This window comes from Diplotaxodon limnothrissa, linkage group LG13, assembly GCF_057381915.1.
Source record: "Diplotaxodon limnothrissa isolate DT_005_m linkage group LG13, D_limnothrissa_male_GT1.1, whole genome shotgun sequence".
Taxonomy (NCBI): domain Eukaryota; kingdom Metazoa; phylum Chordata; class Actinopteri; order Cichliformes; family Cichlidae; genus Diplotaxodon; species Diplotaxodon limnothrissa.
The window spans coordinates 19800469-19826750 of NC_140608.1; the positions used below are offsets into that span (position 1 = coordinate 19800469).

General features: G+C 38.2%; 2 protein-coding genes across 2 annotated transcripts; both read left to right on the forward strand.

Moving 5' to 3' along the window:
• Positions 1–215: 215 nt before the first annotated feature.
• LOC146620198 (interferon-induced, double-stranded RNA-activated protein kinase-like) lies at positions 216–15057 on the forward strand. The gene is made up of 17 exons (XM_085368824.1): positions 216–452; positions 9129–9229; positions 9350–9495; positions 9590–9820; positions 9918–10050; positions 10244–10311; positions 10400–10481; positions 10757–10818; positions 10915–11005; positions 12020–12078; positions 12200–12319; positions 12455–12583; positions 12685–12889; positions 13356–13499; positions 13996–14097; positions 14287–14349; positions 14872–15057. The coding sequence occupies exons 2-17, from the start codon at positions 9197–9199 to the stop codon at positions 15004–15006; spliced, it is 1803 nt and encodes a 600-aa protein (XP_085224950.1). The 5' UTR covers positions 216–452; positions 9129–9196; the 3' UTR covers positions 15007–15057.
• Positions 15058–15689: 632 nt separating this feature from the next.
• Positions 15690–25804, forward strand: LOC146620199 (interferon-induced, double-stranded RNA-activated protein kinase-like). The gene is made up of 15 exons (XM_085368825.1): positions 15690–16012; positions 16579–16708; positions 16793–16932; positions 17016–17139; positions 17243–17316; positions 17399–17548; positions 17658–17781; positions 18000–18058; positions 22834–22953; positions 23047–23181; positions 23285–23489; positions 23807–23935; positions 24251–24352; positions 24556–24618; positions 24844–25804. Exons 1-15 carry the CDS (start codon positions 15903–15905, stop codon positions 24979–24981), a joined length of 1803 nt encoding a protein of 600 aa, XP_085224951.1. The 5' UTR covers positions 15690–15902; the 3' UTR covers positions 24982–25804.
• Positions 25805–26282: the final 478 nt, after the last annotated feature.

Sequence of the window (26282 nt, forward strand, 5' to 3'; positions counted from 1 at the left end):
GGAGTACTGCAAAACTGAATTTTGAGTCTTCCCATGATGGGTATTTCTTCTTTACTCACTTTCTTTTCACTCTCTGTTTATACTCCACTCTGCATTCAGCCATTGGTTATTTTCTATCTCTCTTCCATAGCCTGTCTTCTATCCTATGTGGATGGCAGAGGTTTTAATGCCTGCCAAGGTGTGGACACTGGGACATGACGTTTCCACTGACGAATCGAAACTTAAAGGCGGCTGAATCCGCTAACGCGGTTACGGAAACGTGGAGGCAATTTTTTTAAAAAGAGATACTATTGTACTTTGTGACTTGTCACAATTATTCGCAATTCTGAACTCTGATTACAACTCCTTCGTCATTTTGGGGGGAAGTGGGACACCATGTAGTTCTATAGGGAATGAGCTACACAGGCTCGGAGGTGAACTCGAGTAACTTGGCTCTACAGGCCACGATCACGGTAAGTTGTATTTAATATTTAAGTGTGTCTATGCAATAGCACACTTCTTATCAATCGTCGGCTCTATGATTTTATGTAATATTTTTGGCTCGTGCAATTGGCGCTACACTCCGTTACTCCCTGTTCTGACTGCGGTCAAGTGAGCCCTCACTTACGAAGTCGCAGTCAAGCTAGCCGCCCCGCCAGCCGCACCTAAAATGTTGTTGCACTACTCTTACGCATATTACGGTATAGGTGCCGACTGGCTTAGAAACGCAGTGTTTTCTGTCCTGACACTATTTTACTTCACAATCCACTCCCAGTTTTGGTTAATCTCCACTTTCCCCCCTGTGATCCACAGCCCAAATTACTGTATGATTCAGAGAAAATTAACAATAAAATTTACCCAATTTACTCAACTATACTTTTAATGTCCTCATCTTTGAGCTCAGATTACAGGAAAACTGAAAGAGGTGACGCAGATATCTCACTGGATTCTGACTCTGGGTGACCCCCACTCTGCACCCTGTGATCCACAGCCAAAATTACTGTACAGTTTTTGAGAAAATTGATAGTAAAATCTTCCCATTTTGCTTTACTGTACTCTACATATTGACATCTTTGATCTCCGATTACAGGAAAACTGTAAGAGGTGACGCAGATATTTCACTGGATTATGAATCTAGGCCATCTCCAGTCTTCACCCTGTGATCCACAGCCAAAATTACTGTACGGATTTTGAGAAAATTGATAGTAAACTTTGCACAATTTACTCTACTGTACTCTATATATTCTCATCTTTGAGCTTAGATTACAGGAAAACTGTAAGAGGTGACGCAGATATCTCACTGGATTATGACTCTGGGTGACCCCCACTCTGCACCCTGTGATCCACAGCAAAAATTACTGTATGGATTTTGAGAAAATTCATAGCAAAATCTTCCCATTTTGCTTTACTGTACTCTACATATTGACATCTTTGGCCTCAGATTACAGGAAAACTATAAGAGGTGACGCAGATATCTCACTGTATTCTGACTCTAGGCTGTCGCCACTCTTCACCCTGTGATCCACAGCCAAAATTACTGTACGGTTTTTGAGAAAATTGATAGTAAACTTTGCACAATTTACTCTACTGTACTTTTAATATCCTCGTCTTTAACCTCAGATTACAGGAAAACTGTAAGAGGTGACGCAGATATTTCACTGGATTATGACTCTGGGTGACCCCCACTCTGCACCCTGTGATCCACAGCAAAAATTACTGTACGGATTTTGAGAAAATTGATAGTAAACTTTGCACAATTTACTGTACTATACTCTATATATTCTCATCTTTGAGCTCAGATTACAGGAAAACCATAAGAGGTGACGCAGATATTTCACTGGATTATGAATCTAGGCCATCTCCACTCTGCACCCTGTCATCCACAGCCAAAATTACTGTACAGTTTTGAGAAAATTGATAGTAAAATCTTCCCATTTTGCTTTACTGTACTCTACATATTGACATCTTTGAGTTCCGATTACAAGAAAACTGTAAGAGGTGACGCAGATATTTCACTGGATTCTGACTCTAGGCTGTCGCCACTCTTCACCCTGTGATCCACAGCAAAAATTACTGTACGGTTTTTGAGAAAATTGATAGTAAACTTTGCACAATTTACTCTACTGTACTCTATATATTCTCATCTTTGAGCTCAGATTACAGGAAAACTATAAGAGGTGACGCAGATATCTCACTGGATTATGACTCTGGGTGACCCCCACTCTGCACCCTGTGATCCACAGCAAAAATTTCTGTACAGTTTTTGAGAAAATTCATGGTAAAATCTTCCCATTTTGCTTTACTGTACTCTACATATTGACATCTTTGAGCTCCGATTACAGGAAAACTGTAAGAGGTGACGCAGATATTTCACTGGATTATGAATCTAGGCCATCTCCACTCTTCACCCTGTCATCCACAGCCAAAATTACTGTACGGATTTTGAGAAAATTGATAGTAAACTTTGCACAATTTACTCTACTGTACTCTATATATTCTCATCTTTGAGCTTAGATTACAGGAAAACTATAAGAGGTGACGCAGATATTTCACTGGATTATGAATCTAGGCCATCTCCACTCTTCACCCTGTGATCCAGAGCCAAAATTACTGTACGGATTTTGAGAAAATTGATAGTAAACTTTGCACAATTTACTCTACTGTACTCTATATATTCTCATCTTTGAGCTTAGATTACAGGAAAACTGTAAGAGGTGACGCAGATATCTCACTGGATTATGACTCTGGGTGACCCCCACTCTGCACCCTGTGATCCACAGCAAAAATTACTGTATGGATTTTGAGAAAATTCATAGCAAAATCTTCCCATTTTGCTTTACTGTACTCTACATATTGACATCTTTGAGTTCCGATTACAAGAAAACTGTAAGAGGTGACGCAGATATTTCACTGGATTCTGACTCTAGGCTGTCGCCACTCTTCACCCTGTGATCCACAGCAAAAATTACTGTACGGTTTTTGAGAAAATTGATAGTAAACTTTGCACAATTTACTCTACTGTACTCTATATATTCTCATCTTTGAGCTCAGATTACAGGAAAACTATAAGAGGTGACGCAGATATCTCACTGGATTATGACTCTGGGTGACCCCCACTCTGCACCCTGTGATCCACAGCAAAAATTTCTGTACAGTTTTTGAGAAAATTCATGGTAAAATCTTCCCATTTTGCTTTACTGTACTCTACATATTGACATCTTTGAGCTCCGATTACAGGAAAACTGTAAGAGGTGACGCAGATATTTCACTGGATTATGAATCTAGGCCATCTCCACTCTTCACCCTGTCATCCACAGCCAAAATTACTGTACGGATTTTGAGAAAATTGATAGTAAACTTTGCACAATTTACTCTACTGTACTCTATATATTCTCATCTTTGAGCTTAGATTACAGGAAAACTATAAGAGGTGACGCAGATATTTCACTGGATTATGAATCTAGGCCATCTCCACTCTTCACCCTGTGATCCAGAGCCAAAATTACTGTACGGATTTTGAGAAAATTGATAGTAAACTTTGCACAATTTACTCTACTGTACTCTATATATTCTCATCTTTGAGCTTAGATTACAGGAAAACTGTAAGAGGTGACGCAGATATCTCACTGGATTATGACTCTGGGTGACCCCCACTCTGCACCCTGTGATCCACAGCAAAAATTACTGTATGGATTTTGAGAAAATTCATAGCAAAATCTTCCCATTTTGCTTTACTGTACTCTACATATTGACATCTTTGGCCTCAGATTACAGGAAAACTATAAGAGGTGACGCAGATATCTCACTGTATTCTGACTCTAGGCTGTCGCCACTCTTCACCCTGTGATCCACAGCCAAAATTACTGTACGGTTTTTGAGAAAATTAAATCCTATTCCATTACCAAACAAAATGAGTTCATTGAAGTATTTGCTTAACTACAAGAAATGTCTTTCCACACACAATTTAAATTTTTCAAAATGTCATTCACACACCACCTCAAGTATCAACTTCAGTTTTAGACATTATTTATTCAGTGCTTAATCACAACAATAGTCAACTTAAGGCACTTACATAATAAGTTAAACCTTACAATAATACATACAGAGAAAAACCCAACAATCATATGACCCCCTATGAGCAACAGTGGGAAGGAAAAACTCCCTTTTAACAGGAAGAAACCTCCGGCAGAACCAGGCTCAGGGAGGGGCGGCCATCTGCCTCAACCGGTCAGGGTGAGAAATTACATTTCTCAGATTACTGATTTCTCATATTACTACTACACAGTTTAGATACACTCAACAAAAATATAAACGCAACACCTTTGTTACTGCTCCCATTCCCCATGGGATGGACATAGAGACCGAAAATTCATTCCAGATACACAATATAACCATCCCTCCCAAACAGTGGTCACAAATCAGTCCAAATGTGTGGTAGTGGGCACATCTGCCATATTGAGATAATCCATCCCACCTCACAGGTGTGCCACATCAGGATGCTGATCTGACATCATGAGTAGTGCACAGGTGTACCTCAGACTGCCCACAACAAAAGGCCACCCTGGAATGTGCAGTTTTGTCTCACAGCAAAATGCCACAGATGCCACAAGCAATGAGGGAGCGTGCAATTGGCATGCTGACAGCAGGAATGTCAACCAGATCTGTCGCCCGTGCATTGAATGTTCATTTCTCAACCATAAGCCGTCTCCACAGGCGTTTCAGAGAATATGGCAGCACATCCAACCGGCCTCACAACCGCAGACCTCGTGTAACCACACCAGCCCAGGACCTCCACATCCAGCAGGTTCACCTCCAAGATCGTCTGAGACCAGCCACCCAGACAGCTGCTGGAACAATTGGTTTGCACAACCAAACAATTTCTGCACAAACTGTCAGAAACCGTCTCAGGGAAGCTCAACTGCATGCCCGTCGTCCTCATCGGGGTCTGTTAGGTTTGTAGCATAAACCTATTCGCTGGAACGTTAAGACAATATAATTACACTGCTAAGCAAGACACAAATAGGCAAAGTTCTTCATGTTACTCGTGCACGGGAGAGAACCGGACAACCGCTTGACTCCAGTTGGTCTCGTCCGTTCTCCCATACACTGTCCTTTTATTGAGGTTACATGAATATGCATAAGTTCATTAACATATGACGTCTACATACAAACAAAGAGTACCTTGCCTGTGTGTGTGTGTGTGTGTGTGTGTGTGTGTGTGTGTGTGTGTGTGTGTGTGTGTGTGTGTGTGTGTGGGGACTGCTGATCAAAGGGTCAAACATCCTTGGTCAGGAAGAGGGTAGCCTCCCCCTCACCCTAGATGGTTCATCCTAGATAACACGGTGAGGAAGTCCTGCAGTTCATCTAAACAAAGAGCACTTAGACTAGAACAGACGCAACTACGTTAATCCTACCATAAAATAATAAGACACGGTATGACCTCTCATGCTCCCAAAGTGCTGTCTAATACACACAAAGTTTGCAGACTATCAAGGATCAAAACCTCTACCAATCTACAACTAATTACAAAACTCTAAGCATATATAAGTAAATATTTCTAAGCATAAATGACAATCAACAATACAAATCTAACAGGGTCTTGACCTGACTCCAGCTCGTCGCCGTAACAGACTTGTGTGGGCAAATGCTCACATTCGATGGCGTCTGGCACGTTGGAGAGGTGTGCGCTTCACGGATGAATCATGGTTCACATTGTTCAGGGCAGATGGCAGCTGAGAATGTCCCAGTTCTTGCATGGCCAGCATACTCACCGGACATGTCACCCATTGAGCATGTTCGGGATGTGCTTGACCGGCGTATACGACAGCGTGTACCAGTTCCCACGAATATCCAACAACCTCGCACAGCCATTGAAGTGGAGTGGACCAACATTCCAAAGGCCACAATTGACAATCTGATAGACTCCATGCGACGATGTGTTGCACTGCATGAGGCAAATGGTGGTCACACCAGATACTGACCGGTTCTGGGTCCCCAGACCCCCAATAGCGCAAAAAACTGCACATTCCAGGGTGGCCTTTTGTTGTGGGCAGTCTGAGGTACACCTGTGCACTACTCATGATGTCAGATCAGCATCCTGATGTGGCACACCTGTGAGGTGGGATGGATTATCTCAATATGGCAGATGTGCCCACTACCACACATTTGGACTGATTTGTGACCACTGTTTGGGAGGGATGGTTATATTGTGTATCTGGAATGAATTTTCGGTCTCTACGTCCATCCCATGGGGAATGGGAGCAGTAACAAAGGTGTTGCGTTTATATTTTTGTTGAGTGTATCTAAACTGTGTAGTAGTAATATGAGAAATCAGTAATCTGAGAAATGTAATTTCTCACCCTGACCGGTTGAGGCAGATGGCCGCCCCTCCCTGAGCCTGGTTCTGCCGGAGGTTTCTTGCTGTTAAAAGGGAGTTTTTCCTTCCCACTGTTGCTCATAGGGGGTCATATGATTGTTGGGTTTTTCTCTGTATGTATTATTGTAAGGTTTAACTTATTATGTAAGTGCCTTAAGTTGACTATTGTTGTGATTAAGCACTGAATAAATAATGTCTAAAACTGAAGTTGATACTTGAGGTGGTGTGTGAATGACATTTTGAAAAATTTAAATTGTGTGTGGAAAGACATTTCTTGTAGTTAAGCAAATACTTCAATGAACTCATTTTGTTTGGTAATGGAATAGGATTTAATTTTATCAGAAATCCGTACAGTAATTTTGGCTGTGGATCACAGGGTGCAGAGTGGGGGTCACCCAGAGTCATAATCCAGTGAGATATCTGCGTCACCTCTTATAGTTTTCCTGTAATCTGAGGTCAAAGATGAGAATATTAAAAGTACAGTAGAGTAAATTGTGCAAAGTTTACTATCAATTTTCTCAAAAACCGTACAGTAATTTTTTCTGTGGATCACAGGGTGAAGAGTGGCGACAGCCTAGAGTCATAATCCAGTGAAATATCTGCGTCACCTCTTATGGTTTTCCTGTAATCTGAGCTCAAAAATGAGAATATATAGAGTATAGTACAGTAAATTGTGCAAAGTTTACTATCAATTTTCTCAAAATCCGTACAGTAATTTTTGCTGTGGATCACAGGGTGCAGAGTGGGGGTCACCCAGAGTCATAATCCAGTGAAATATCTGCGTCACCTCTTACAGTTTTCCTGTAATCTGAGGTTAAAGACGAGGATATTAAAAGTACAGTAGAGTAAATTGTGCAAAGTTTACTATCAATTTTCTCAAAAACCGTACAGTAATTTTGGCTGTGGATCACAGGGTGAAGAGTGGCGACAGCCTAGAGTCAGAATCCAGTGAGATATCTGCGTCACCTCTTACAGTTTCCCTGTAATCTGAGCTCAAAAATGAGAATATATAGAGTACAGTAGAGTAAATTGTGCATATTTACTATGGATTTTCCCAAAAACCGTACAGTAATTTTGGCTGTGGATCACCGGGTGCAGAGTGGAGATGGCTTAGATTCATAATCCAGTGAAATATCTGCATCACCTCTTACAGTTTTTCTGTAATCTGAGCTTAAAGATGAGAATATATAGAGTATAGTACAGTAAATTGTGCAAAGTTTACTATCAATTTTCTCAAAAACTGTACAGTAATTTTGGCTGTGGATGACAGGGTGCAGAGTGGCGACAGCCTAGATTCATAACCCAGTGAAATATCTGCGTCACCTCTTACAGTTTTCCTGTAATCGGAGCTCAAAGATGTCAATGTATAAAGTACAGTAAAGCAAAATGGGAAGATTTTGCTATGAATTTTCTCAAAATCCATACAGTAATTTTTGCTGTGGATCACAGGGTGCAGAGTGGGGGTCACCCAGAGTCATAATCCAGTGAGATATCTGCGTCACCTCTTACAGTTTTTCCTTTAATCTAAGCTCAAAGATGAGAATATATAGAGTACAGTAGAGTAAATTGTGCAAAGTTTACTATCAATTTTCTCAAAATCCGTACAGTAATTTTGGCTGTGGATCACAGGGTGCAGAGTGGGGGTCCCCCAGAGTCAGAATCCAGTGAAATATCTGCGTCACCTCTTACAGTTTTCCTGTAATCAGAGCTCAAAGATGTCAATATGTGGAGTACAGTAAAGCATAATGGGAAGATTTTGCTATGAATTTTCTCAAAATCCATACAGTAATTTTGGCTGTGGATCACAGGGTGAAGAGTGGCGACAGCCTAGAGTCAGAATCCAGTGAAATATCTGCGTCACCTCTTACAATTTTCCTGTAATCGGAGCTCAAAGATGTTAATATGTGGAGTACAGTAAAGCACAATGGGAAGATTTTGCTATGAATTTTCTCAAAATCCGTACAGTAATTTTGGCTGTGGATCACAGGGTGCAGAGTGGGGGTCACCCAGAGTCATAATCCAGTGAAATATCTGCGTCACCTCTTACAGTTTTCCTGTAATCTGAGGTCAAAGATGAGGACATTAAAAGTATAGTTGAGTAAATTGGGTACATTTTATTGTTAATTTTCTCTGAATCATACAGTAATTTGGGCTGTGGATCACAGGGGGGAAAGTGGAGATACACTAAAAATGGGAGTGGATTGTGAAGTAAAATAGTGTCAGGACACAAAACACTGCGTTTCTAAGCCGGTTTTCACCCATACCGTAATATACGTAAGAGTAGTGCAACCACATTTTCGGTGCGGCTGGCGGGGCGGCTAGCTTGACTGCGACTTCGTAAGTGAGGGCTCACTTGACCGCAGTCTGTTACGTCACCATTCTTTCATTTCTTCTGCTGACAAAGACGTATATATAGTGATGTAATTTGAACATCTAACTAGTAAATGAATAACAAGTCATTTGGTCTATTGACTATTACTCTGACTGCTAATTACTGTTTTCCGCGACAGTGAAAAAAGGTTTAAAGTCATTTTCTTCACAAACCAGTTGCACAAAATAATATTATTCAAGTGAACGCAACAGTGACCAATTAGAGCATCTAAGGTTATATTTCAGGAATAACTAACATGGCTGGAATAACGTGCTTCCCATTTTGGTATCTTTTGCATTACATTACAGTAGTTGATACGCCAACTAACTGGTATGTATTTTTATGTAGTTAAAAACTTTATTACTTGCCAGTATAATCAAAGCTTTGATCATTTGTCATCAGATTTACCACCTCTAAACAGCCTGAAGGAAGTGAGCCAAACAGACCACAACAGGAAATACTCTGCAGTAATGGATAAAGAGCAACAAGCTCCAGTTGATTCTGTAAGATCATGATGCAGTCTTTGCTGAACTAAAGTATACTAGGTTGCTTATTATGTTCAAAATGAAATTGTAGTTTACAGCTGCAAGTCTAACTGCTTTTTATTGATGTCTTTGTTTTAGATGGAAACAGAAGATGAAAATCCAACTGCTCCACTTATTCAAGCAAATATTTCTGACTATATAAGCTGGATATATGAATATGGTCAGAAGAATAAGATCATCATAAAGCCTAAGGAGTCAATAAATATACACAAAAGTGGTTTTCCGTAAGCCTCCATACATCGTAGAAAATATTTTTTTAAATATATTTTTGTTTTTAAAAATATAAAAATTAATGCATAATGTTGTATGATGTTACAGAAGATGCTGTAGCTTTGTGGTTGATGGGAAGGAGTACCCAACTGCCTATGGGAAAAATAAAAAGGAAGCTAAGGAGGAAGCAGCCAAGCTAGTATATCAGAGCTTGGGTGTAACATATAAAGATCACAAACCGACAAATTTCGTTGGACTTGTTCACAACTACTGTAAGAAGACAGGGCGAATCATTGATATTATTGAAGTGAGAAGATGTGGCCCACAACATAACCCTGAGTGAGTATAAGTGAATCTTTGGAGGGTGAATAGAAGCTGCAATAACACTTAGTTGGGTAATAAAGTCTAAAGTAACATATCTTTCCTGGTTACATAGGTTTTTCTACAAATGTGTCATCAACAAGAAGGATTACCCTCAGGCTGTAGGTGACACTGTCAAGGAAGCCAAACAAAAGGCAGCTCAGTTGGCCTGGTCTGCTCTTCAGGAACAGTCTGACTGGGACAGCAAGGTATTTAAATGCTTTCAGCATGTTATTGTCACTTAGGTAAGAAAAAAAAATTCATATTCATTACAAAACATGTGCAATGTTCTGCTAAAATGTCACTTTAGCAGAACATTGCACAGTTTCATAAAGCTTGCACTCAGCACTTTTCTAAGTTTGATAACTAATGTTGAATGTCACATATTGTGCTTATTTTAAGGTATCCTACAGGTCAACCATGTCTGAAGACAGTGTTTCAACAATGCTGCCATCCCCAGCATCCACAGTGTAAGCAAGTATTAACATTAATGGTAGAGTATGTGGTAAAGTTTAACATGTATAAAACTACACAAATGGCTCTCTTTTTAATTTTAAGGGAGGCCTTGTCAGAAGTCACAACAAGGAGTGAAAGTGAATCAGTATCAATCACTGACCTATCGAACTTGTTGGAGACTAAGGTCAGGTTTTTTTTATGTTGCTTTTAAAATTATAAAAGAATTCATAGAACTTGAAGTTGACTTTTTTAGACTAAAACATATCGGTGTATCTGTGGTGTCCCTCTTCTGGAATTTAAACCCATAATCTGACAGTAACGCTAAACAGGAGAAAAATGTTATAAAAGCATAAAATACTAGGATTGCTTTTTTTCTCATTGGTGAGGTGAGTGCTTCCAAAGGCTAACATATTTACAAATCAAAACAATTTCATTGGAAAATTGTTTTTGTTTTTATAGATGTCCCTCATGTCAACTTCGTCTGTAGACACTCCACCAACCAGGCTGTCAACACCTTCACTGTAAGAAACTCTAATACTAGTAGTAATACAACTACTAAGTCAGACAGTTGTGTATTAGGAAAGCAGCACTCATGTACTCTTGTTGTATTCTCCAAGGGAGTCTCTCGAAGCGTCTTCAAAAAGCATGCCAACAAGTACGAGTGACTCCGTTATCTTCACTGATTCATCACACCCTTCCATGGAAAAGGTCTGTTGCTTTAAACACAGAATTTGTTGAAAGAAAGAAATCCCCACTTTATAATCTGTATACTATGCACTGTATATTATATGGCATATGGTGAATATGGGGTGGACGGTGGAGGGCTTGACTATGGGATAAATGGTCAACTGCTGGTCTTTAGATCATGCACAATTGTAGTTAGAGCTTTGTTTGCATTCTTATGAATAAGTTGGACTTATTTCTAGTGGCTGCTGGGCACTTTCACGTCTCTCACCAGTTCTATTCATAACTTTCATAGAAAGATGTTCTAGGCACAGTTAAGAGTCATAGCATGTCAGCCTTCGTGGCATTATGGGAAGCTGTTTTTGTGTCAGAATTTTTTGCAAATTTGTTTAGTGTTTAGTTCTAGTTCAGTCACTTTATTTCAGTCAATTAGTGTGCAATCATATTTTATTCAATGTAAAGTCATTACATTTGTACTAAAAATCATAAATGTGTATGGCAATCTATAAATGTCATTAATAAATAAGCAAATCTGTGTTCAGATCTCTAAACCTACTGGTATTTGTAAATGGATTGTAAAATATGAATTGAATTTGGCTTCAATAGCTTAAAATATGGACATCAGTTGTGACTCAAGCGCTTTGGCTGTTTACACAGAATATTTGCTACCCCTGGGTAGCAGATGGCTGGTAGAGAAGCTGTTAATGCGATATATTAATGCGACAGTAATGCAACATCTGAAAGTCAGTCTCTGCAAGCCCAAGTTCAGGGTTAACAAAGAAGTTAGAAGAAAATCCAAATGTATTTCCAAAGCGCCACAAACATTTACAGCTCTGCCACATCACAGTGTAGTTAAACAGAAAAAGACGGGTAACACAGCATGTATTTTCCTTTTTTCTTTTCTTTGATATGTTTAGCTAAGCCCAAACCGCCAATAAAAGTAATTGTATTTATTAATTAATATGTTCAGACATCAGACATTTTTTTATACTAATGATAATAATAACCATGTTATGTCCTTCTGTGTTTTTTTTTCAGGACGCTAACAAAAACAAAAATACAGACAACAGACCAAGTGACACATCAGGCCAATCACAGTATGAAAAAAAATTTCATGACGTTTATACTTGTGTGGTCAGATTTTTGCATCCTCTTTTTTTCCAATAATTTACTTATTTTTTCACATCTTCATCTAATGAATGTTGTTTATCTCACTAGGTTTACTTTAGACTTTGATTGCATTGAATGTCTTGCTAAAGGAGGCTATGGTCATGTTTTCAAAGCAAGAGATAAACTGGTGAAGAAGTATTATGCTGTAAAGATTGTTCGCCACAAAGAGTAAGTCATATGCACAGTGTATATTTTCAAAGTACAAATGTTTTGCATAAGCAACATTCTAATAACAGAAACCGTGAGTATGTATGTATGTATGTCTTGCTTACTGAAGCATTTCTGTGTTTTCCTTCTGATCAGAAAAGCTCTAAGAGAGGTTGGGGCATTATCAGACCTCAACCACTCTAACATTGTTAGATACTACAAGTGTTGGCTGGAGGATTCAGAATACCAGTGGGACAATACAACTGACAGTTACAGTACTTCCCAGTAAGTTTTGTTCAGTTATTTAGTATTGTGCAGTTTTGCATCTCTATGCTTAAAATGAAGACTTGATGCTAATTAGATTTTTAATCTTCCTTTTTTTTTAGGTCTAGTAGTAATTCATCACAAAAGTACCTCTATATTATGATGGAGTTATGTGACGACAAAACACTTAAAGACTGGATAACTGAGAAGAATGAGAAAACTCTTGAAGAGTCTATAAGAAGAGCAGAAAGTCTTCCCGTTATGCAGCAAATAGTCAGTGGAGTCGAGTGCATTCACTCCCACAGACTCATCCACAGGGACCTCAAGGTGAGACTCAAGATTACAGGATCACAAGCTTATGTTGCTGAGCTAGCTCACATTTAAGTTTAAGTTTTTCCATTTCCATATTCTTTAGTATCCTTTTTGTGTGTTTAATGGAGATGCACACTGCTGCTATTAAAGTATTGGTGTGCTTCTTCTACTTCACAGTAAACCCAGTAGACAGGAAATGACTGAGTATTAGGGCCACATTAAGAAAATCATTATTAGTGTTGATTTAGGGATTAAAGTCAACATTACAAGGTGGTGATAAGTATAAGAAGGTTGAAGAGATGGCGCAGCATCAAGGAGAAATACTAGAAGCAGCCAGTGCTATGCCGCAGCCTCTTAGTAGATGCACATATGGTGTAAATTTGAAAGATTTCTCGTAGAATCACCTGAGCTTATTCACTCATTTCTGACTACACGAGGCACTAAATGCTCAATGTTTAAATTTTGCTTTTCCAATCGTCAGCCTACCAACATCATGTTTGGAAAAGATGGAAAAGTGAAGATTGGAGATTTTGGTCTAGTTGCTACTGAGACTGATGATAATGATGAAAATCAGAGTGAGAGAACAGAGAAAACAGGAACCAAGTCATATATGGCTCCCGAACAGGTGAGGTCTCTGTAAACAAATAACCTTTGATTTCTTTTCTGTGTTTTTTTTATTGTTGACAGTATTCAATGATAGCTATGTGCTCAACATTTTCTGAATCTATTCAAGTTTCATTACCTTCTGCAAATGTTCTTAAAAATGACAGAATCTCCTGTTCTTTGTGTTTTTTTTAAAGATGTTTACAAATTGAAAAGTTTTTTTCTTTCCATTATCACCACCTCATTCATTCGCTGTAAAACTCTTATTTCATTCCAGATAAAACCATCTCTTATGATACATGCTAAGATATCTTTTTTTAAGTGATTGCAGCCAGATGGGGTTTTTTTCTGGTTTCTACTTTTAATTTTAGACTTATATACCATGGTCTTAAAATTTAACTACAACTTGAAAAAAGTGAAATCCACATAGATTAGCTTACCACAACCATATCTTATAATTTAAACACTCACACTGAGTTAAGGGGTGTGTAACACATTATGTTTTTGTTTTATGACAGAGGACCAAAACAAGATATGGCTCCAAAGTGGACATATTTGCTCTGGGACTGATATATTTTGAACTCCTTTGGAAAATCTCTTCTGGGCATGAAAGAGGGAAGGTGAGTTGGTATAACAATTTAATAGTTTACATTTTAAAATGTTTACTGGTAGCTTCCTATCAGTGTTAATGTGTGAAGAATATAATGTATAGAATTGCATACTTAAGTTTTGCTTTTGTTTTTCTTGTGATGATTTTCTGTCAAGTCAAATAACATGTTTTTGTATCCTTTTATCATTATGTATACTAGATTTTTACAGGTGTCAGAAAGCAAATTCTCCCTGAAGAATTTACACTGAAGTTTCCAGAAGAGGTATAATTCTTATTTTTTTCACTTTCACATTTATAAACCACTTTAAAACAACATAACAGCTGACCAAAGTGCTGTACAAAAAAAAAAAAAGATAAAATAGGAAAACAAGAATAAAAGAATAAATCGGCGAGCCTGCCTGACCTCCAGAGGCAGCTCATTCCACATTTTAGGTTCCAAAACTGAAAAGGCTTTGTCTCGAGATTTAGAAAATGTCTTCGGGACAGTCAAAAGCACCTGTTTAGCTGATCTAAGAGCATGTGATGGCATGTAAGGGTGAAGCAGCTCAGACAAATAAAAAGGGGGAAAGACCATTAAGAGACTTAAAGACAAATCAAGGAATTTTAAAATGGATTTAAAACTTAACAGGAAGCCAATGAGGGACTCTAAAACTGGAGCCATGTGTTCTTGTTTGCTTGTACCAGTTAAAAATCGTGCAGCACGAATTGGCTAATTATTTGTACTGATAATATATATTCATGTTGATACAGAAAGTAGCTGATTTTTTTTTAATGTGTTTTGCAGAACCAGATAATCATGTCAATGCTGTGTCCGAGCCCAGAAAACCGACCTGAAGCAAGTACACTGAAGGCAGACCTGGAACAGTGGGCTCAAACACTAAATGCACAAAGAATGCACCTAGAAAATGTAACTGATTGATCAGCACTTACTAAGTGACATAAATACATCTTTTGTTGTGTTTTTTTTTTTCATGTCATGTCTTTTTTCATGTTTCAATGTCTTTGATGTACTGTTTTTTATGGCTATAGCAGTTATGTTCAGTCACTTTTTACAGAAAGTAGGAATCATGTTCTGTGGAAATGTGATTAACATATTTAAACTGATGAATTATTACAGCCTTTGCTTTGTAATAAATAGACTGATGTGGAAAATAAAATAACGACCAACCAGGGTGTAATGGTCATTTGTCTGCTGTACAGTTTTTGTACATGTTTTACTGCATAATTTAGTGAGTGGGTCTTGACAGGTACTGATAATTTGCTTACACTTTACATTAAACATAAGTGCGTATGGGATTTTTTTATTACCACATGCAAAATGTGCACTCAGTTTGGGAAAAATCCCATTTTATGCAACAAGTTCTTGTCAACATTACAAGCTGGAAGACTATTTTCTTTGCAGTGCACTTTTGTTCCTTTTTATTGCTTCCCACAAACTAAAATTAGATATACCTTTCAGCATTACCAACACGGCCCACGAAGACTTATTGAAGAAAGAAACGAGCTTGGAGAGGGTCCTTTAAAAAAATGCAGAGGCTTTCTCTGCACACCGCAGGACAGCTGAATGTGCTGCGCATTTCCGTACACAGAACGTCGCTAATGTGCGACAAGTTGGAGTTGGTTTCGACTGCTCTGTTACCACGTAGGGGAGGACGAAGAAACCGAAACTTACTGATGCCTAAAGTCAGCTGAATCGAAACAAACAATGGACATACTTGACCGCAGTCGGAGAAGGAAGATGGAAGTGGGGACGGGAGCAGTACTGTGAGCTTTGTGTGCTCTCACCGGGATTTTGTTACATTTGCCGAGTCATTAATGATGGCAACTAAAAACTACGTAGCTGAACTAAACGAGTATGCGCAGAGAAATCGCTTGAAGCTGAAGTATGAGTACCTTGGCTCTGACGGCCCAGACCATAATAAAGTGTGAGTACATTTGTAGTACCTGAGAGCTTTGAGCATTATAATATATCGACGATAATAGAAGTATTGGGTGAGATGAGTGTTTGATAGCACGGTAAGTCAAAGCTAATCAGTACAGTTTAAGAAGAGGACTTATGTATCTTATCGGAAAAATGCACAAGTAATGATGGTGACATCAAATACAGACTGGTGTAGTCGTAAGCCTTTATTACCTTGCAGTTATATTTTAAATTAATTTTAATCTGTCTTTCAATTACAGGAAATAATAGCTGTTAGGCCCAAAGGCTCTATAATGGCGCTATGCTTTGCCAAATCTTTATTTCTAACTAGTTGAATAGTCATGTTATTATAAAGAGCCCAGCAAAGCACTGGAAACCCGTTTTAAAACTGCACCTGCTTGTCTGTTGCTGTATATATAGGATGTCTTACTATATATATATTGCATATACACGCAATTTACATCTCACGTTTCATCATAAAGAAATATTGCCTCCCAGAGGTTAAAAGTGGAAGGAGAAAATTCAAGTTATTTCTTGCAACCTAACCCTAACAGGTCATTTCCTCTACAGATTTAGCCAGAAGGCGATCATAGATGGTAAAGACTACCCCAAAGGTGTGGGGAAGACCAAAAAAGATGCAAAGCTTAAAGCAGCTGAAAATGCTCTGAGGTGCCTGCTGGATGGTAAATGTCAGGACTTGGTAAGTTTATTTAACTTTAGCATGTTGGAGAAAAATAAGTGGTGCATGTGCCCATGGTGTTTGTTTGTTTTTTAACCTTAACAGACAGAAAATGCAGCAGAAGCTTCTACACCAGCTGAGACAGATATCAACTTCATATGCTGGCTCAATGAATATGGCCAGAGAAACAGGTTGACTATAAAGCCTATGGAGACAACAAGGCCTGGACCAAATAATGCTATCCCGTAAGCCTCCTGACTGTTTCTCAATTATAGCTATTCTGTGCTCATGTAAAATAGATTAAATAAATGTTATTTTATGGCATTAGGTGGTGTAGCTTCATGGTTGGTGATAAGGAGTACCCAGCAGTCTCTGGGAAAACGGCAAGAGAAGCTAAGGAGGAAGCAGCCAAGCTCGTATACGACATAATAAATGGCAACAAAACTACAGATGTAAGTTATAGTTCAGTCCATGCCATTCTAGCTTGATCATAATCCTAAAACATAAACATTTTAATATAACCACATTAAAATTGTACTTTTTATATTTTTCAAGACTGCAGATGAGAATCACAGCGATGGATCAGGTCAACAAAGTGAGGACTTGAGTGAGAATGTTTTTGATCTGTGGTGAGTAATTAACAATGGTGATGTATTGTTTAATCGTGGCATCTGCATCATAGTAAAGTTTCTTACTGCTTGTTTTTTACAGTACTACAACAAAAAACCTGACCGTGAACTCTAAAGACCCCAGCTTAGTGGAGACAAATTACATAGGACTTATCAATGACTACTGTCAGCGAGAAAACTGCTCCTATACATTTGTTGATGAGAAAATATGTGGCACACCTGATAAACGTCAGTGAGTATGCCTGACGTACTGGACTCTGAATACACACTGCAGACACTGGATGCTCATGACTGATGTTCAGCAAACTGTTAATGTACTGTTCAACTTCTTTGCATCTCAGATTTTTCTACAAATTACGGATTAACAACAAGCAATATCCTGTGGGGAAGGGGAAGAGTATCAAAGAAGCCAAACAAAGTGCAGCGCGACATGCCTGGTTTGTTCTTCAGGAGCAGTCAAGCAAGGTGCTTATATTTTTATCTTTACTTTGTCTCATCAGATATAGTTGATTAAAGGTTCCAACAGACAATCTGTTCTTTACAAGTAATTAAAAGGACCAGCTTGGAGGGATAAACTTACTGATATTACTAGATGTGGTTGTATGCCCTAGTTCTTAAAGAGTATACAGCTGATCAGAGCAAATTTTATCCTTTTAATCGATGTATGCTTTTTATTCTTTAAGGAGGATGCCAAAGACAAGAACGTGGGAAATGGCCAGAATGAGATGCCAACTGTATCACGGTATTTTAAATAAGGAAAAAGAAATAGTACTAAGAAACTGCTATTCTGATTTAACTCATGTTTTTGTTGTATTATGTCCTGAGAGAAAGGTTTAAATCCATCCATCCATCGGCTTCCGCATATCCTTTTCAGGGTCGCGGGGGGCGCTGGAGCCTATCCCAGCTGTAATAGGGCAAGAGGCAGGGTACACCCTGGACAGGTCGCCAGTCTGTCGCAGGGCCAACACACAGGGACAGACAACCATTCGCACTCACATTCATTCGCACATTCACACCTAGTGACAATTTGGATTATCCAATTAACCTATCCCCACAAGCTGGTTTAGACTATGGTCTTAAATCTCCCTCGCTGCTCCATGATAGACAGAATCAAGCATTCTGAGCATTCTATATACTGTAAATCAAATCCCCATAATCAAGTACAAACATAAAGGTGAAAACAACAAGTCTATTTCTTGCCTCAAAAGATTAATAGGACTTTCAGATACTTACTCAGTCTGTACAGTTCTTGCTGTAGTGATATTATAACCCAGATTGTTTATATATAAAATTAATAACAGTAGCACTTTAACCTTCCATCAGTTCTTTTGTTACATTAAGGGAGGTAGCAAGTGATTTATTCTATCCTTACACACTGATAGTTGCAAGATAAATAACTTTGAAACCATTCAGTTTTTTCTAACAACACTGCACTGACAAGTCTTTACTTTAAAATTTCATAATAAATGGTGTCAAATACCTCATTTAGATCAATAAAAATAGCTTCACAATGTTGCCTGTTATGTACCAAAAAAGAAAAGTTTCAAATTATCTGGACCTCTTGATTTCCTAGAACCTAAAACTTTGAGGGTTTTGTGGACATCAGATGCTCGTTAAAGGAACCAAACATGTCAGCCTTGCCAGAAATGTGATTTTAGTCTTTGTCTATATGTGGGTGAGGTCTAGACCAGTCCTTCAAATTTTAAAAGGGTTATTGATATTATTTTAAATCTCCATTAGACAATGATCTGCTTTGGCTTTTATTTTGTTTTTCAAGTTAACAGATCATGCAGGGAAATTAATTAAATTCAAGTCAGTGCCGTTTAAAAAAATCCAGTTGATTTTTTTTCAATGCTTTTGTTTTAAAACCACCAAAACAAAGGAAAAGAAGAAAATGAAAGTCTAATCTTAACTTGAATCCATAACAAAGGCCATTCGAGATAACCACTCATTCAAACCAGTTTGTAACTTGTTTTATTCATACAAAACTTTATGAATCTACAAAGAAAGATACATTTGAAGAAAAGGGAAAAAACATACCAGCAAATAGCTAGTGGCGTTGCTCTCAGTAAGAATCAATATTATGTATATAATTAGTACCTCATCAAAAGAACAAATAGAAGAAGAAAAACAGAGCTCAGCTGATACCTGTAAATCTTAGCCTAATCACAGATGTTATCAGTATCTGCAGTTTTTCAAAAAACAAATTGGCCAATGAGAGTATCAGTTGGGCTCCAACATATTTGTTGTGAACATCTGCTTAGAAAAACTCTTGCGAGGTTATCAGTACCTCTCCCTGCCTTTTGTCCATTTTAATTTGCAATTCATTGACTGGGGTTCATTTGCAACTCACAGCAAACTTATAATTAAATACACTTTACATAGTGATAAAAAACAAACAAACTAATAAATCATTCCTATGACTGACTATTTATTTTAAGAACTCTTAAACCTAGCTGAAAGGTAAATATAAGGAATAGATTACCATCACAAAGACTGATCAGGAATCAGAATCAGTAATCAGAAGGGTTTTATTGCCAAATGTTGAGCAGGTTTACAACATTAGGAAATTGCTGCGGTTGTCATGGCTCGGCTGTGTGGCAGGCAGGATGAGGACCCAATCGCAAAACTCACAGACTCAGGGGATGAACTCAAAAAGCAGCTTTATTGCTGACAAAAAGATAATAGGAGATACAAAACTAAACTGGGAAAAACTAACATAAAGCTCACCAGGAAACACAGGGGGAATCACACACAGCATGAGGGAGAACGCGACACAGAACTGAGGGAGACGCAGACATAAATACACAGAGGATTAACGAGGGAAGTGGGAGCACACGGGGAACACAGGTGACACTGATAATCATAACAAGACACGGCAGGAGTGAACGCAACACTAACGGGAGACGGGCAAAGTAAAACAGGAAGTACAGAGGTTCAAACAGGAGGAGAGAGAGCACGGGGAGAACGCAGACATAACGGGCTGGGGAAAACATAGAATAAAACACAAGGAGGGGAGACGAGGGCTCACAGATACATAGAGGGGCACACAGGGAATAAAAGTCACAAGGGGAAAACACATAAGGAACAAAATACAAAAATACATGAAAACTAAGAATACTGGGCCAACATGGCCCAGGACCATGACAGCGGTGCTTCAGTGCAAACATACTGTCATAAATGCTTAAATAGACATGAAAATAAAAATAAGAATTAAAAGAATTAAAAGCACATGACAGTGCAGTGTCATGTGTTTGTGGTGCGAACAGTCATACGGTTATTGTTCATGTGTCCAACAGCAGAGGGGAAGAAACTGTTCTTATGGCGAGAGGTTCTGGTGCGAATGGACCGGAGCCTCCTGCCTGAGGGCAGCAGGTCAAACAGACTGTGTCCAGGGTGAGAAGGGTCAGCTGAGATCCGAGCTGCACGCCCCAGTGTCCTGGAGGTGTACAGGTCCTGCAGAGATGGGAGTCTGCAGCCAATCACCTTCTCAGCAGAGCGCACAACACGCTGCAGTCTCTGTTTGTCCCTGATAGTGGCTCCAGCGTACCACACGGATGATACAGAGCAACCTAAAGCTGGCTGGCTAAAAGTGCTTTGCTCTCAGAATGACTTGTAGTAGTGAGTAGTTGAAAGGTTGATGTGCACTGGATCACAGTTTAAGGCATATATTTCTATTTGTGATGAGGACTAAGGACAAAGCACTTCTTTTCCACAGTAAAACTGTCTCATGAAAAAGAAAAGGAAAAGACAGAGTTTTTCTAACCCCATCTTTGCACTAAATCATTCACTGAAAAGCTTTTATAATGCTATGATCATAATATAACTTGGATTAAAATAATTCAATTGATGAAAGATTTTAAAGATTTTTCTGGACACTTTCAACAATTTTAAAGAGATTTAGAGAGTTGCAGTCAGTTCCAGTTGAAGTCCCTCATGAGAAATATTTCCTGAAGACTGAATTTAGATTAGCACTTCATTAAAGAGGTTAGCACACCGTTGACAGCTGAGGGTGTTTTATACTAATCAACAACTAATGTAGATTTTTTTAAACTATCAAAACCTGAAATTGCTTACTCAGAGAGAGGCAAAATTTACATAGAATTTGTGTTTGACAAATATCGCAATCTCTATTGATAACACTATTGGTAATGCATTGGTTTAACAAGGTTTCAGGTTAAACATTAACATTAGCATCAGTAGAATGTGTCCACACATGAAGCAAACTTATTTGGAACATAAGCTATGTACATTCAAGTGAGGCCTTATCTAGATTTAAAATCCAGAGGAGTGTTAAACCTTTCACTAAAATTGGGGCCAGTATTTGGTTTAACATTCCCAGAAATAACAAGTAACAGAGCAGTTGAGCACCTCTGCTTAAAAGATTTTCTAGGACATTATTTTTTATTATTTAAATCTATGATAAAATCATGGCATCTGTGTGAAAGAAAAGTAAAATTCTCCTGAAGGACCATGACACAAATCATACGGGTCAAGTCCACAGAGGAGAATAGTATGGGGATAGGTAATAGAATAGACCTTTATTATCCCACGGATGATAAATTTGGGTGTTACACAGCTTTTATAGCAGGGGGAAATATAAAATATAAAAGGAAGACACAAAGTGGTCCTATATACATAATCAACTGAAGATCGTATATAATGTACAGAAATATATATAGAAAAAATTGTACGGAGATATGTATAAAATGTGCAATGAACAAACAAACTGATGAGTAAGATAATCCAAAGGATGTTAAACTGTGTTATAGAGTCTGACAGCTGCTGGTAAGAATGACCTGCGGTAGCACTCATTCCTACACTGTGGGTGTAAAAGTCTACTGCTGAATGACTCAATGGTCTGAGTCCCATTAGCTGTACATGATCCATTTCATACGGTATTACAATTTAAGAGCACTGAAAAGGAGTCTCAGCCTTTGTGATGGCGTTAACTACAGATCCACAAAAGTAGCAAACGCAGGTCGGAAAGGAGCAATATCATTTATGTATTCTTTCGTGTTGGGTTTTGGGCCCGTCAGGCATTTTGCCAGTCCAATTCCAGAAGGTGAGGAGGCATCATGGCCAAAAAGTCACTGTTGCACAGACCCCTGTGGTCATTTATGCAAGTCTACCTTTTTTGTATGAGAAAGGAGGATTTATCCTTCCTTTAGAAGGAAACATCCGAATTGGAAACAGTTGTTTCTTATGGAGCTACAGCTTGACATAGCTTGAGGTCAACTTGGAGAACTTTTTAGCTTCAGCAGCAATCTAATGACCACAGTCTAATTATCAGTTCAATGCAGGATTTTTAATTATTAGTCAAGGGTAAGTGTCAAGTAACCGTGCCGTGTAGAAAAACCTGCCAAAATCACTGGTAGTTTTCAGAAACATCGAAATCAGTCAGCACACACACAGACATGCTGCCATCTAGGATTTTGATTTCTGAAGTTTATAAGAGCTTTCTGTATTTGATCATTACGTTACATTGTTGCATAAATGTGTTGTTGCTGTCCACAGGTTTACTTTAGAATTTGAACCCTTGGAGCATCTTGGTAAGGGGGCCTTTGGTTCTGTTTACAAAGTAAGACATAAACAGTTGAAGATAGAATATGCTGTGAAGGTCGGCTGCTATAAAGAGTTAAGTATGCCACAGTAGGATTCCAGCATTCAGTGTTATATGTACAGTACTTGTGCACTTTCTGTACTGACACTTTTCTTATTGTGTTTCAGAAAATCTCTTCGAGAGGTAAGAACATTATCAGACCTCTTCCACCGTAACATTGTTAGATATTACACGTTCTGGATGCAGGATACTGGATACGAGTGGGACCTTAGAGACAGTTATGACAGTTACGCCTCTTCACAGTGAGTCCTGTGGACCTACTTTTATATATTAACTTTTTGTTAAAAGGTTAAAGTTAAATATTTACATCACTTTTTCCTTTTCTTTTTTTTTTTACATTTTTAGCACTGCAGATAACCCCGAGACAAAGTTCCTGTATATTCAGATGGAGTTATGTGCCAAAAACACACTGAGAGACTGGATTGATGAGAAGAATAAAGAGAGTGAACAAGACTCCAAGCGAAGAGAAGAAAGTCTGAGAATTGCTCAAGAAATAGTTTGTGGAGTCGAGTATATTCACTCCAAGAACCACATCCACAGAGACCTTAAGGTGAGACAATGCAGCGAATTTCAAGACAAAATAAAATTGTTCTGCTGAAATTAGAAGGTACTTCAAGTGTGTGACCCCTTAATGTGTCCTCTGGTTTACTATGACAAGGGTCTTTAGGCGCCCTGAGACACATAACAGACTTTTGTTGACTATTTTTAAATCTGCTTTTAGGGCATTCATGAAACTATCAAACAATAGATTGTGCAACATCATTGCTAATTTTTTGGTCCCTAGAAATGATCAAATAAATAAACATAAATATACCTCTTTGATAATTTTGCTCAAACATACCTCATGTTCTTCTTTTGAATGCAAAGCCTGCAAACATCATGTTTGGAGTGGAAGGAGAAGTGAAGATTGGGGACTTTGGTCTGGTCACCAGTGATGATGATGATGAAGAGAGAACAGTGTGCAAAGGAACTCCATCTTACATGGCTCCTGAACAAGTGAGATGGTCTATACTGACAATAATGTTTACTTCTTGTGTTTCATTGGTTAACAAATAGGATTTTATAATTGGCCTAAGTACTACATGTGAGCCTTTCACACTTAAAGCTCAGTCTCACCTCTCTTTAGTGCTGAGAGCTGTAAAACCATCAGCTTTTCTTCCCGCAGAATTTTATTTGACCCTCAAATTTAAGCAATTAAACTGAAAGATGAAAAGATTTTTTTAATTCAAGCATAACTGTAACATTTAGCACAGTGATTGAGAAAAATATGACATCACATACATTTGTCCTTTGTCTGTTTGTCTATCACAGAAGACTGAGAGGAAGTACGACAGAAAAGTGGACATGTTTGCTTTGGGGCTGATATTCTTTGAACTCCTTTGGAAACTTTCTACTTACTCTGAAAGAGCAAAGGTGAGATTCACTGCAGTCATGTTAACCATTGTGCATATGCATGGAGTTATTATATACCAATAACTAGGTACCTGTAGGTTGTTTCTTCTGGCACAGCTTTTTTGTGTGTTTTAAATATTTTCATTCTTCAAACAAGTGTAATTGGAACAATTATTGTATAAACTAACGTCCTCTTTCTTCTTTAATCACTTCATTAACACCAGATTTGGCCTGGCGTCAGAAGGCAGAGGTTCCCTGAAGAGTTTTCAGTGACTTTTACCAAAGAGGTAAATTACCATATTCATACTATGCTTACATTTTGACAGGATGGTCATCAGCAGAGTAGTGATAAAACTTACATTAAGTGGTTTACTCAGTTATAAAAGGTCCTCTTTGATTGCTGAGTTGTCTGGACACAACATATGCATTTTTTAAATATATTTATTATTTATCAGAGGTTTCACTGCACAAGACATTACACATACACTGTGTTTTTTCTTGTTTTTAAACAGAAGCAAATTATTAACTCATTGCTGTCTGAGAAACCAGAAGACCGACCTGATGCAAGTGCTGTAAAGGAAAAGCTTGAAGAGTGGACTCAGATATTCAGCACACAAAAAGCATCTCGCCAGGAAAATCAAACTGTCTGATAGTCACAAGAGAAAAGTTTCAAAAGTCACAGAAGCCTTTACAAATCTGTCTTGTTGCATCTGCTTAATGAAATGATTTGATGTACCGTGTAATATTATGTTGGGTAACTGTTAACGTGCAAAGTTAATATATGGAAGAGGTCACATCATGATTCCCGGCTATTTCAGGGAAGTTTGTATTGGATTTGGAAATGAAATGTGAAATCATGATTTTAAAATCTAACTATTCAAATCAGTTTCCCGGTGTAGGTCGTCACTTTGTAACTGTTGTTAACCTGCTGCTGTCCTGAGGAGGAGGAACTGTGATGCTACGTGTACTTCTGATGGATTCATGTTGAATGTCAGAGATAAAAAAGCACACTCCATGTGGCTCAATTTTAGAAACTTTCCTAAATGTTTTAACTCATTTTTAACCCATGAAATACAGTTTAACATTTTTTTTCTTCCATTTTTTTCTTTTGTTCATTTTAATCTGATTGATTGCAATATCAGTCAGCTACGTGTGACTTGGAACAGCAGGAGAAAGGTCATTAATTCTGTACTAGAGGGTTGAAATAATGAAAAGGTGTATAAGAAACTGAACTAGTAAATGTCTCTCATTTAACTCTGATTGTTCTTGCAGAAGCACTTGGTATATAATAATTACCAAAGATTTTCATTTTTGGTATTTAAATAATGAGCAGAGTGGCAGCAAGAATCAACACAATCCACTCACCATTGCAGTGTTATTTTAATTCAGTCACACTGGAGGGTTTCCGACTATGAAGAGCTTGTTTAAGGTTGTACCACAGCATCTCAATCTGATTAAAGTCTGGACTTTGACTGGGACATAACAAAACTTTCCTGTTGTTATTTTATAAGCATTCAGAGGTGGATTTACTGGTGTGTTTTGGATGTGCTTGAGTTTTGAGGCACAAACTAATGGGGGACATTCTCCTTCAGGATTTACTGACAGAGCAGAATTCATGGTTCCATCAATAACAGTAAGTCGTCCTGGAGCAGCAGAGCAGCCCCAGACCATCACATGACCACCCAGGGATGGCTCTAAAGAAGGAAATCAAGTGGGGGTGGCAAAAGTAAAGCCATTTTTTAAACACATGTGCAAGTGGTTACATATGGTTAAAATGATTCAAATGCAGTAAGTATACACGTTTTTCATATAAATATTGTCTATAACCTAATTATTTTCTGTAGCCCACATAATTAAACATTTTAGTTACATAAAAATGCGAATTTTGATTTTATGTACTGTAGCCTGTATAATAAATAAGTATGTAGCCCAATAAGTATCCAATCCAGAA